General features: G+C 41.4%; 1 protein-coding gene across 8 annotated transcripts in view; it reads left to right on the top strand.

Moving 5' to 3' along the window:
- ARMH3 (armadillo like helical domain containing 3) overlaps positions 1 to 13,145 on the top strand; it is a 178,014-nt gene that overhangs the window by 29,765 nt on the left and 135,104 nt on the right. For 4 of the 8 annotated variants that reach the window (XM_089898097.1, XM_089898096.1, XM_089898101.1 and 1 more), the window contains exons 5-11: positions 402 to 509; positions 4,576 to 4,668; positions 5,392 to 5,466; positions 5,551 to 5,637; positions 9,438 to 9,533; positions 10,177 to 10,233; positions 12,148 to 12,191. In XM_089898097.1, coding sequence (XP_089754223.1) covers positions 402 to 509; positions 4,576 to 4,668; positions 5,392 to 5,466; positions 5,551 to 5,637; positions 9,438 to 9,533; positions 10,177 to 10,233; positions 12,148 to 12,191 — 560 coding nt within the window. The remainder of the gene's footprint in view (positions 1 to 401; positions 510 to 4,575; positions 4,669 to 5,391; positions 5,467 to 5,550; positions 5,638 to 9,437; positions 9,534 to 10,176; positions 10,234 to 12,147; positions 12,192 to 13,145) is intronic. The other 4 variants (XM_022568962.3, XM_089898098.1, XM_089898099.1 and 1 more) reach the window with 3 other exon arrangements.

Genomic DNA, 13,145 nt, shown 5'->3' with positions numbered 1-13,145 from the left:
CCAGCCATTCCGCGGCACGTGGGATCTTCCCGGACCGGGGCACAAACCCGTGTCCCCTGCATCGGCAGGCGGACTCGCAACCACTGCGCCACCAGGGAAGCCCCCTGTTTCTTATTTTTGAATATCACCTTCCAGTCTTTGCAGTGTAATTTTTAAAAAGTGGATGGCCAGAAAATAAAAAAAAGAGGATGACAACAGTTTCAGTTGCTGTTCCTCTTTTCATTTCTGGATTTTGCACATATTAAGACCCAGACTGTGTTTTGGAGCTCAGAGAATAGAGCAGTTGAATGTCAGCTGTGTAAGGAGAAGGTTCTGAGGTTGCAGTGTGAAGCTACTGATCCAATGCCCTTTGCATTTTGAGACTTCCTTTCTAGAAAGAATTCTTTCTCTCATCTCTGCAGACCTTGTGTGCACTCATTCGAGGAGTCCATCAAAAAAATAAGTCTACCTCTGGGTTTGACATTATCAACATGCTGATGGGCTTTGACAAGGCGGAGCTGTGCATGAAGGTGAGACATAAGCTGTAGATGTGCCTGTGGATGTCTGCTTCTGACAGCTGTTCATGGATCATCTGCAGACAGTTAGATGCACTAGAAGATTTGGACTCAGACATAGATGATTGAATTTTTATTCTTTTTAATTTATTTTTGGCTGCATTGGGTTTTTGTTGCTGTGCGCTGGCTTTCTCTAGTTGCGGCCAGCGGGGGCTACTCTGATGCGGCGCGCGGGCTTCTCATTGTGGTGGCTTCTCTTGTTGTGGAGCTTGGGTTCTAGGCATGCAGGCTTCAGTAGTTGCAGCACACGGGCTCAGTAGTTGCAGCTCATGGGCTCAGTAGTTGCAGCGTGTGGGCTGTAGGGCACACGGGCTTCACTAGTTGTGACTTGCGGGCTCCAGAGCACTGGCTCAGTAGTTGTGGCTCCTGGGCTCTAGAGCACAGGCTCAGTAGTTGTGGCACATGGGCTTAGTTGCTCCGCGGCATGTGGGATCTTCCTGGAGTAGGGCTTGAACCCGTCTCCCCTGCATTGGTGGGCGGATTCTGAACCACTGCACCACCAGGGAAGTCCCTCATATGGTAATTCTATGTTTACATTTTGAGGAAATTCCAAACTGTTTTCCAAAGTGGCAGTACCATTTTACATTTTCCCCAGCAATGTGTGTATGTGTATGTGTGTGTGTGTGTGTGTGTGTGTGTGTGTGTGTATGAAATGTCTATTCAAATCCTTTGCCTGTTTGTAGATTGAATTATTTGTCTTTTTATTGTTGAGTTGTAAGAGTTCTTTATATATTTTGGATACAAGTCCCTTATCAAATATCTGATTTGCAGTATTTGTCACTATCTTGAACGAATGTTGTTCATAATATGAACTTTGAAGAACCTGTCTTCTCTCATTCACTACATTTAAAATAAAGAAATCTGTATGCCAAAGAATCCTTATAGTGATTAGTTTATTTTTTGAAAGTTACAAATATGTGGGACTTCCCTGGTGGTGCAGTGGTTAAGAATCTGCCTGCCAATGCAGGGGACACGGGTTCGGTCCCTGGTCCAGGAAGATCCCACATGCCGCGGAGCAGCTAAGCCTGTGCACCACAACTACTGAGCCTGCGCTCGAGAGCCCGTGAGCCACAACTACTGAAGCCCGCATGCCTAGAGCTTGTGCTCCACAACAAGAGAAGCCACTGCAATGAGAAGCCCGTGCACTGCAATGAAGAGTAGCCCCCACTCACTGCAACTAGAGAAAGCCCATGTGCAGCGATGAAGACCCAACGCAGCCACAAATAAATAAATAAATAAATTTATTAAAATAAAAACGTTACGAATATGCAATTAGGAATACACAAAGATTTAGTACCTGGAGTCAGTTCTTTTTTTTTTTTTTTAAAGATGTTGGGGGTAGGAGTTTATTAATTTTATTAATTTATTTTTGCTGTGTTGGGTCTTCGTTTCTGTGCGAGGGCTTTCTCTAGTTGTGGCAAGCGGGGGCCAGTCTTCATCGTGGTGCACGGGCCTCTCACTATCACGGCCTCTCTTGTTGCGGAGCACAGGCTCCAGATGCGCAGGCTCAGTAGTTGTGGCTCACAGGCCTAGTTGCTCCGCAGCATGTGAGATCCTCCCAAACCAGGGCTCGAACCCGTGTCCCTTGCATTAGCAGGCAGATTCTCAACCATTGTGCCACCAGGGAAGCCCTGGAGTTAGTTTTTAATTCTAACCTTTTACAGTCTATATATATATATATATATATAGTAAAATCCCTAATAACTTTTTCATTCTTACAGTTTTCACTACTGTCTATATACTGCTGATTACTAAGTCTCTATCTTTAGCCTTAATTCCTCCTGAGTCTCAGACCTGTTCTCTTTAAGCACTTGCTGAATATACCCACTTGTTTGGCATATCCAAACCTCTTGTTTGGCATATCCAAACCTCTTGTTTGGCATATCCAAAATGGAACTCATTGTTTTCTATACTTCTGTTCTTCCTCATTCATTCTGTGTCAGAATGGGGATACCTGTCTTCCCAGTTCCCCAAGCCAAAGACCTGAGAGTCACCCTTGACTCTTTCCTATCCCTCATCTTTCATATCCAGACTATCACCATGTTCAGCTAATTTTACCTCAGCTCATACTTCTCATATCTGTTTTTTTCTTTTTTTCCTCTACTGCCAAAGTCCCCATTATCCCTGAACTATTGCAGTGATGCCTTCATTCTTTTGACAAACATTTGTTATGCTCCTCTGTGCCAGACATCGGGGATACAGAGGCAAATAAGACATGGCAACCATCCTCAGAAAATTGATAGGTTAGTCTTCTTTTGTCTCCCTCTCTCCAGGCTTACCATCTTTAAATCTGTCATCCACGCTGACAGCAGAGTGATGTAACTTAACACTCAAATCTTTCTTGCTTAAAACCCTTCATTAGTTTCCTATCACTAAAAGGATAAAGACCAAACTCCCTCATTAGCTGTATAAAACTTTTATGATCTTCTTTCTATTTATTTCTCAAATCGCATCTCTCATCACTGTGCCTCACTCTTTATACTTCTATAATAATAAACTGCCTGTATTCCAACTGCATGTCCAGGGCCATTTCATTCTTCATGTGTCTTTGATCATGCTAATGCCTGTCTAGAATTCCTTTCCTCCTCAAGTTTTAATTAATTCCTACTGATTTTTCAAAATACAGCCTGTCCCTGAGGAGTCCTGGAATAGGTAACTTCTGAGCTAATTCCCTTCCTCCATATATATTACTGTCATAGTAACCATTAAACTGTTTATTTGTTTTTCTCTCCTGTTAGACTAAAAACACTTTGAGAGCAAGGGTCATTGTCTTATTTTTTTCTTATTTTCTTTGAAAGCACAATATTTAGCGTATAGTAGACTCTTACTACATATTTGTTGAATTGACCTGAAGTAGCTTATTTTGAACCTTCACTTGACCTTCCAGCACACTAAATCCTTTTTTTTTTAAGATTTATTTATTATTTATTTATTTATTTAATTTATTTTTGGCTGTGTTGGGTCTTAGTTGCAGCATACGGGATCTTCATTGAAGCATGTGGGATCTTTCATTGCGGTGCACAGGCTTCTCTCTAGTTGTGGCCTGCGGGTTTTCTCTCTCTAGTTGTGGCGCGCAGGCTCCAGAGCGCGTGGGCTCTGTAGTTTGCGGCACGTGGGCTCTCTCACTGAGGTGCGAGAGCTCAGTAGTTGTGGCGTGCAGGCTTAGTTGCCCATGGCACGTGGGATATTAGTTCCCTGACCAGGGATCAAACCAGCGTCCCCTGCATTGTAAGGTGGATTCTTTACCACTGAACCACCAGGGATGTCCTGCTAATTCCTTATTCTCCGTTCATTTTCCTCCTTTATTTAATGTAAAATATTTCTTTTTTTCTTCCTTGTAGTATCTAAAGGTTTCATCTTTTGACTACATTGGATAAAACAGTTGGTTGTTAGTACAAGTGTTAAACTCTAATCACATTGTCTAGTAGAAGCGACCAGGATGGATATGAGCTAGCTTTGTTGGATAGTGCATATGGCCAGTGAACAGCTAGTAGTGATGTTATCTCTTTGTTGTTTGTTCAGTGTGCCTGCATCAAGTGATATGCTTTCTTATCAAATAATGAAACATACCTAGCTGTTTAACCATTATTATTAACCTTTAACTTAATCATTTGTTTAATTTATTATTTAAAATTTATTTAATAGAATTTAATTTTATTTAGTTTATTATTTATTGTTTTTAATTTGTATATTATTTAACTGTTATTAATCTTTTAAAAAATTTCATTCTAATCTGAAGGTTTATATGAGGGTGATAGGCTGCAAACATTCATTTGCTGGAATAGTAAATTCTTTATTTTTCTGTGCGGTTGTTCTAAGGCATTTTTCCCAAAATAGCTAGACTTAGTTAGAAGTCTTCCTTTTTTATGTCTAGTCTTGCAAGGCCTAGGCCTAAGGGAATGATATGGTTGCTTCATTTTATTTTATTACATTACCCTACATAACATAACCCAGAGTTTGACAAAGACATGGTGGAGATGTTCTTTGATATGGTTTAATACTTAATGGTTCTCTTTCTCAGAACTTGATGGAGAGTTTGGATTCATTGCTTTGTGCAGAAGGTTCTGAAAGTCTGAAGAGCTTATGTCTGAAACTTCTCCTCTGCTTAGTGACTGTAAGTAACTTACCTATATGTTTCTTTGTCAAGGGTGTAAATTGACAGCAGGGGCAAATTTGAATTCTTGAGCCCAAAGTTAGAAAGGAAAAGAGAAAAAAAATCTCTACTGGGCCATTACATCACTCTGTTGTGTTTGTGTAGAAGGAAGTTATTTGTATGGGCTTTCGCTTCCTAGAAGTTGCTCTTTGGAGCAACTGCTGACATTTTTAACCTGTACCAGTCTGGATTGTTAGATTTTGCCCTTCATCAGGTCTCATTTGGAAACAGTTTTTGTGATTCTGAATATTTTTATTTGTTCTGACTTTGATTTTATAGCTGGAAGCTGGCCTGTACCTTCTAGTGGGAGGAGGGTAGGGTGTTATTCATTTACTTCAGGTGGTTTCCTTTCCCTGCCACTGCTTGAAGACTTCTGGATCATAAAGTTCTTCCTGTGCATCTGGGGAATGAAACCCAAGAAACTGTTAGGCAAATGCTTTTGTGAGGGTATGAGAGAAACAATGAGAAGTTCAAAGATTTAGGAAGTTTTAATTCGCTAATTTCTTACCCTTCTAGTGTCTTGTCTATTCAGGCTCAGGTGGCTTTGGGAGTGCTTTAAGATCTGCTAAGTATCTAGTAGAATGTTTTAACATTTCTGTTTCTCTTAGATACTAGGTGAGGAGATATACATGAGATATCAGAGTGTCTTAGTATAGACTTTAAATAGCCTTTTATTATATTCAGGTGACAGATAACATCAGCCAGAACACTATCCTGGAGTATGTAATGATCAACAGCATATTTGAAGCAATTTTACAGGTAGGTCAGTTCCCTTGTCACCTCTTTCTTTTTTGGGTAAACCACCTCCTCAAGCACTCTCACCATTTTTGGTTCTGGTTACAGATACTCTCCCACCCGCCAAGTCGTAGGGAACATGGGTATGATGCCGTAGTCCTCTTGGCTTTGCTGGTGAACTACAGAAAATATGAGGTAAGTGGGTCCCTTAATGGAGAGCTGTTACCTTTCTACAATCTTCCTAAATGTGGCCACTCCTAGAGGATTTTGCTTAATGTAGAAGACATGTTCTTGGCAAATGGTTTATAGATTAATTTTGATAAACCAATTCTAGAAGTCCTATGTTAGATGCCTGCGGTAGAGGATATAGCTGTTTAAAGGAATCCTGTGGTGTAACTTCTAAAAAAGTGAGTAAATCTCTCTTAATGTAATGGTTCCCAAACCCAGCTTATCATTAGAATCACCTAGTTATCTTTTTAAAAATATTTATTTATTTATTTGGCTGCGTCATGTCTTAGTTGCGGCACATGGGATCTTCATTGTGACGTGCAGGCTTTTCTAGTTGCAGTGTGCAGGGGCTACTCTTTGTTGCGGTGGCTTCTCTTGCTGTGGAGCATGAGCTCTAGGTGTGCAGGCTTCAGTAGTTGTGGCTCGCGGGCTTCAGTAGTCGTGGCTTGTGCGCTTAGTTGCTCCGCAGCATGTGGGATCTTCCCGGACTAGGGATCGAACTCGTGTCCCCTGCATTGGCAGGCAGGCAGCCAGCCACTGCGCCACCAAGGAAGTCCCTCAGTAGTTACTTTTTAAAAAGAAGATATTTCTGGGCCTTACTCTTTATTTTATTTATTTATTTACTTATTTGTCTGTGCTGTGTGGCATGTGGGATCTTAGGTCCCTGACCAGGGGTCGAACCCATGCCCCCTGCAGTGGAAGCACAGAGTCTTAACCACTGGACCGCCAGGGAAGTCCCTGGGCCTTACTCTTTACACACCAAATCAGAATCTCTTAGGGGGTGAGACCTAGATATCTTTCTTTTTTTTTAAATATCTCCTTTTGAACGTGATGATCAGCTAGGATTGGGAACCACTGACCTAATGCATCTATTTTGAAATATTGGACTTATATATTGGATTTCTGCAATGCAATCAATCCACTTGTATAAATATCAACTGTTGGTTTGGAGGCTCTTTCTGATTTTGATGGGAGTTGAAGACAGAGCCTTATCCATATTAATTCTGGAGTTCTTTTTGCCTCTGAATTAGTCAGGGATAGATTTATAGGTTTTAAGATAAAGAGGTGAACTCAGAGACTTATACTTGGATTGGAGCATCTACTTGATTCCCCTCAAAAGGTAGAATACACAGAAAAAGAAGGGGTCCACTTAGGGAAGACCAGGGACCTCACTGGGGATTGCTTTGTAGGAATAGGGAGCACTTGGCACTGGGTCCTGGACACTAGGAGTACTTCACTGAACCCAGAAGTCAGGAGCTGCATTGAGGCAACTTGACCTTCTTCATTTAATAAGTAGCAATACTATGAGAAATGGGCCAGCTGGAGGGAATGTTTTCATTTTTGAGCTTCTGGATCTTCACTTAGTGATTTTTGATATGATTACTAGCCAGGTCAAAAGTGATGGGGTAACATAAAATATGGAGCTTATTCTTATAAATAGGGATATGAAAGAAAGGCTGGCTGTGAGAAAGGAATACTTAAAGAGGGACTGGAATATGTGGAGCAATGTTAACGTGTTATAAATCCCAGGAGTTGATTGCTTTCATTGTCTTGGAGGAACTGACAGATGGTGTACAGAGCTACTAATAAATAAGTAATTTATCACCAACACCTGTTTTGCTGGTGATCTGGAAGGGCAGGCGTGGTAGCCATTTTGATCTCTGTCATGTGTAATAGCCTCTGGGGCCTTATTACAACAGCAGGAAAAATAGCTGAGGAAAAATGCTGAAGGTAGTTAAAGCGAGTTATGTGTGAAAAGAAAGAGCCATCATCAGTAATGAATATTTTTGGAACATTCTGCTGGATGTAGGCCACTCTGAGGCAATGGCTTGGCTTCTCTAAATGTGAACTGAGCCCTGGTTCAGCCCAGTAAGACTTTCTGAAATGTCAGCCTGAAAAATTGGACATGGCCAAGGAACTGGAGAAAATCATATTTCTTGAGTGGGGTATGCATCTCTAGTCTGTCAGAAACCCCAGAAGAATTAATACAGTAGGCGAGGGCAAGCTGGTAGGCATAATTTATCTGGGCTTTGCAGCTTTTGATATAAGTCAATCACCAGAAACCATTAAGGAAACCTGGTGACCATGGAGCAGGAAGGTTTTTGATAGGAGCATGAGGAATTTCAGATGAACATAGCAAAACCAAGAGCTGGTGAAGTTTTATGCAAAATACAAGAGGGTGTGCTAGGGGGAACAACATTCTAATTACCACCACAATCGATCCCATGACCAGTGGGGTAAGTTGTAACCTTTCCAGAAAGGTGCAGAGAGCACCAGAGAGGCTTGGTGTCCAGCTAAACACAGAGAAGAGAGATTAGGTGTTGGACTTAAGGAATGGAAGTAGTTCTTGCTCACTTCAAATAATGGATTCCATTTTAGTAATTTCATCTCAAGAGATAGAGGAGGCCAAAAAAAAAAAAAGGTCTAGGGAAGAGCAATGAAATTTGTTAAGTGTGGTTTAGATCAAGTAAAGGCTGGACCCTATTAGAGTGATTCTGTGAAGGCTGACTGAGTGTGTAATCCTGTCTTGCTGATGAAAAGTAGATTGCCTTGAGTTTTAAAACATGACCACAACAGGTATATAGTGTTAAGGAAAATCAGTGTTTGACAGAATAGAAATTTTCACAGCATTAAGATCTTGGCCTTCTGGGTTGGCCAGGTCTTCTGAGATGAAGTGACTCAGTCCCCAACTGCTGCCCTGAACATGATGTTTCCCAGAAATTACAAAATTGTTTATTATGTCCGGTTGTAAGTTGTTCCTTCTCTTTTTCTTTCTCTCTCTCTTTTTTCCCTACAGATCTTCCTTTGACTGTGATAAAAATGTCAAAGGAAAAAAAAATAGCTACCAATAATCGAGCCCTTATCATATGCCAGATACTGTGCTAAGGATTTTACTTGATTTAAGTCTCATAGCAACCCCAAGGAAGAAAACATTTTTCCCCATTTTACAGATGAGAAAATGGAGCTTAGGTTTATTAACGTGCCTAACTTGTCACAATAAGTCGAGGATCTAGAACTCAAATCCTTGATTTTAGCCACCTTGCCTTTTCCTCAACTGTTGCTAATGCATAGGCTGTTCTTGGTAATCAGATGGTCCTTATTATTACTTAAGACAGTCTACTTTTGGGAAGGTGATAACTAGGACTTTTCAAAAATTGTGCCAAGAGACAGTGGCCTATTCTTTCTACTGTTGTTTTCATTTGATGGCATCTCAGGGTCAGCTTACTGCTGATTTTCAGTTCCAAGGATCCACTTGCTTTGGATGTTGTCTGAAGTCTGTAGCGTCAGCAGGATTTGACTGTTAGTTATAGGAAGAAGTATTGAGAGCCTTCCTCTGTCAGATCAAGTAACGAATGGAGTGAGTTTTACCTCCTTGAATTGTATTGTAGAAAACCTTGTAAACATTTGGGCTGTTAAAAAAACAAAGCTTCTCCTTCTCTATTCCCAGTTAGCATTCGAAAGATGCCCTCAGAAACTTGATTCATAAAGTCTGTGGGGCTGGGGGGGCGGGGGTTAACCTTTCAGTTGGGTTTCCAGGCTTCTCAGTAATGTTTTCTTGGTTGCTGTAAAAACTGCCAATCTGAGAACTATTGTTTCTAGCTTCCCGTGGGTTAGAATTGGTGCCTGATCTGTAGTAGGTCTTTCCTCACATACTACGCAGGGGTTGTTTTCAAGGTGAGCACGTCATTGGTTCTCATCCCACTGGTAGGAGATGGCCCAGTTGCTTAATGAGTTTAAATATATATATATTTCCATATGCTGCCCAGCTGAGATTGAATCTGGAAAAACTCAAGAAATCTTCCAATATTTTAAGTGATGGGACAATCATTAAATCCCAGCGTCCTGACCAGATTGTAGTTTGGGTAATTACATCTTTTTTTTCAGTTCCCCTGCAGTGTTACTTGGGTATTGGATCTATAAATGGCCTCTCTGGCTGTTAAGCAGCTGCCACTTTCCACCCCCAAGGTGGCTTTGTTTTACGGGTGGGTGAATCAGTCCTTGGATATAGTTTGTGGAATGGTTAGGGAGCCTTTGGGATGAGTGTAAGTTAGCAACTTATAAATTTGTACCTTATGGCAAGGGAGCTTTTATGCACCCCAAAAGACAGCTGTCCCTATAGACTCAGTAAATTATTGGCAGGATAGGACAAAGTGAGTGTTGCGGAGCGTTCACTTACTTCTTAGAAACAAATAAGAGGGAAAGATGGGAGAAGTGGCAGACATAGGCCTGAGCTGATTCAGTCTAGAGGAAAATGTGGGTAGAATAGAAGTGTGTGTGTGTGTGTGTGTGTGTGTGTATCTGTGCATGCTTGGTGAATGCCCATGCACACTGAGAGATTTACTGGAAATGGAGGAAGTCACCTGGCAAGATAGTTGGGCATAGGTATTAGGAGCATCACTCTAGAGAGAGCACCTTATGGAAGCATTTTTGTGAACACTTTGTTAAATAGCTAATGGGTTCTTAACTAGGTCACACTCACCTGGAGTCTCTTCTCTTGTTTAATAGTCTGTGAATCCTTATATTGTGAAGCTGTCTATTGTGGATGATGAAGCCACGCTCAATGTGAGTATCTGGATCCTTGTGTATTGTTTTAATTACTTGCCTTTGGTGGCCTTACTTTTAGTAGATATTTAGAACAGAGAGTAGAGAGCTATTGTGTTAATTTCATCTGGCTATAAAGAGGGAATAGGTATTTCTTTTTAGAGCATCAGTGCTACTGTCTTACTGTTTTTTATTTTCTCATCATGGAAGGAAGGTGTGAGGGGATATTTGCTTGCTAATCATGATGAAATGGTCAGTTATATTTCATGTTGTAGTGTGCTGAGGTTGATTATCCTACAGAGTCAAGAAGTTACATTTCCAAGAATAAGATTTAGATGGTATATCAAATCACCATGATGTACACTTTAAATATCTTACAATTTTGTGTGTCAATTATACCTCAATAAAGCTGAAATTAAAAAAAAAAAGAAGGCTTAGATGACTCAATGTTGTGAGATTTCTTCTTGTAGAACCATCCAGATTATATTTATAGCCTGCCTTGGTGAAGCTGAAACATGGAGGATGATATATATCTGCTACTTATATCCATGGAGGTTTGGGAAATAACATCTGATCTCTGAATATAGGGAGGAAGAAGATGACCAGGTGTCTGGCTTTATTCTCTTTCCATCTTGCCCTCTTCATTCTTCTAATTTCTCTTCTGAAAAAAAAGCACACATGATTCATCCTTGTGGCCTTAATTGATCTTTGTGATACGCTTAGCAGTTTCTAGGGGGAAAGTTGATAAATTAATATTTATTGGATGCTTCTTCCCATTACATTCCTGTTTTCCTGTGGCCTGAGAGTAGCTTGTCTTTGTTTTTAAAAATAAATTTATTTATTTATTTATTGTAGGCTGCATTGGGTCTTCGTTGCTGCGCACGGGCCTTCTCTAGTTGCCGTGAGCGGGGGCTGCTCTTCGTTGTGGTGCGCAGGCTTCTCATTGCGGTGGTTTCTCTTGTTGTGGAGCACGGGCTCTAGGCGTGCAGGCTTCAGTAGTTGTGGCATGCAGGCTCAGTAGTTGTGGCTTGCGGGCTCCAGAACACAGGCTCAGTAGTTGTGGCGCACGGGCTTAGTTGCTCCGCGGCATGTGGGATCTTCCGGGACCAGGGCTCGAACCCGTGTCCCCTGCATTGGCAGACGGATTCTTTTTTTTTTTTTTAATCACTGTTGGGGAAGCGATGACAGGTTCTTCATTTCTTTAAAAAAATTAATTAATTAATTTTACTTTTGGCTGTGTTGGGTCTTCGTTGCTGCGCCCGGCCTTTCTCTAACTGTGGCGAGCTGGGGCTACTCTTCGTTGCGGTGTGCAGGCTTCTCATTGTGGTGGCTTGTCTTGTTGCGGAGCATGGGCTCTAGATGTGCTGCGGGCTTCAGTAGTTGGGGCTCATGGGCTCTAGAGCACAGGCTCAGTAGTTGTGGCGCATGGGCTTAGTTGCTCTGCGACATGTGGGATCTTCTTGGACCAGGGCTCGAACCCATGTCGCCCACATTGGCAGGCGGATTCTTAACCACTGCGCCACCACGGAAGTCCCTGCACCTTCATTTAATGTGGGACTCGTCACTTTTATTATGGGTTGTTTTAGAGACATTCGAGAGCTTTTTGTTTGAAGATTCTAACGCACTCTTCTTTTGAGGTGAAAATGATCCCAGTGAAATTGTCAGTGGTCTGAGCTGGTCTGTTTCATCCCTTGTTACTCTATTTTAATTGTATCTGGAACCCTTAAGTAAGATAATTAGATCAGAAAAATCTTTCCAAAGAAGTTCCTTTTGATCCTTTGACAATGTCTCTCCGAATTTCTGTCCTTGTTGCCTACTTTCAGGTAGAACTTCTTGGGCTTGGACCATGGCGCTGTAATTAGTGTTTTCTGTGGTCTAGTCATAGTATCACCAACAGCCCCTTATTTCACCTGTGCTATCTTTTTTTCTCTCTAGGGAATGGGGCTTGTGATTGCTCAAGCTTTATCTGAGTATAACAGGTAAGTCCACCTTTCCAGAAGGGAAGGGTCTAATTTTCGTTTGAATTGGTTGAGTAGGAAACAGGTTTGTTAAGAGTTCTTGGGTGAACGTCTCTTACCTATCCTAGAAGAGTATTTAGAGGTACAGCTGCTGGCAGATGCATTTGTTCTAGCTGGGCTTGATGGCTTTAGCAGCAGTTGTTTTTAACACTGGGGAGAAGTAGCCACCATGTTAGTGTCCATCTTTTGTTTAAGCAACTCTTACATTCAAACATTCTTATGCAACCTTTGGTATTTTATTGCAGAGCATTTTAACTAGTTTTCCAGCCATAAGCAGGCTCTTCCATTTAGCCCAATGTATCATATAAATACCATTTTCTATGTAAAAAAGGTTGTGAAACACTGCTTTTTGTATGCTTAAAAAAAAAGGAAAGAAAGCACTGAATTAGTTCTAGTTTGACAGATACTTCTTTTTCATCAGTAATCAACTGCAGCTTCCTAGAGTCCCTGTCTGTTCTGCGGGCTCTTTTCATTGATGCTTGCTTTCCCTCTTGCTGGGGATGGGGAAGGATTTGGTATTCAGTGAATGGAAACCAGAAGTGTATCTAATCCTGGCAAGGACCAGGCAGGATCTTTCTTACTCCTTTCCAGACTTTGCTTATACACGATTGGGTATTGGGATTTCAAATCTGTCCCATCTCCACAAATAGTTTAGCTCACAGATTTCCCTCCTTTTCCTTCAAAAACAAACAAGATTTTCACTGTTACAGCCTTAATTTTACTGTCACACTTTTCAAGTAATAGTCTGTTTGGGAAATAACTGGATCAGCCATATGTTAGAGCAGTTTCACACTTTTGCAGCTTGCTTTCTAAGACTCTCCCGAAGTAGCTGGGCATTTTGGTACACGCTACCTCAAGAGCAGATGGGTGCCTCTTAGCTTGCAGGGGAAACTGCAGTGGCTGGGTTGTCATAAC

Source organism: Delphinapterus leucas, chromosome 16 (genome assembly GCF_059928025.1).
Source record: "Delphinapterus leucas isolate spDelLeu-1000000601 "Yukka" chromosome 16, BTC_Dleu_Yukka2, whole genome shotgun sequence".
Taxonomy (NCBI): Eukaryota; Metazoa; Chordata; class Mammalia; order Artiodactyla; family Monodontidae; genus Delphinapterus; species Delphinapterus leucas.
This window is presented reverse-complemented; position numbering and strand designations above follow the sequence as displayed.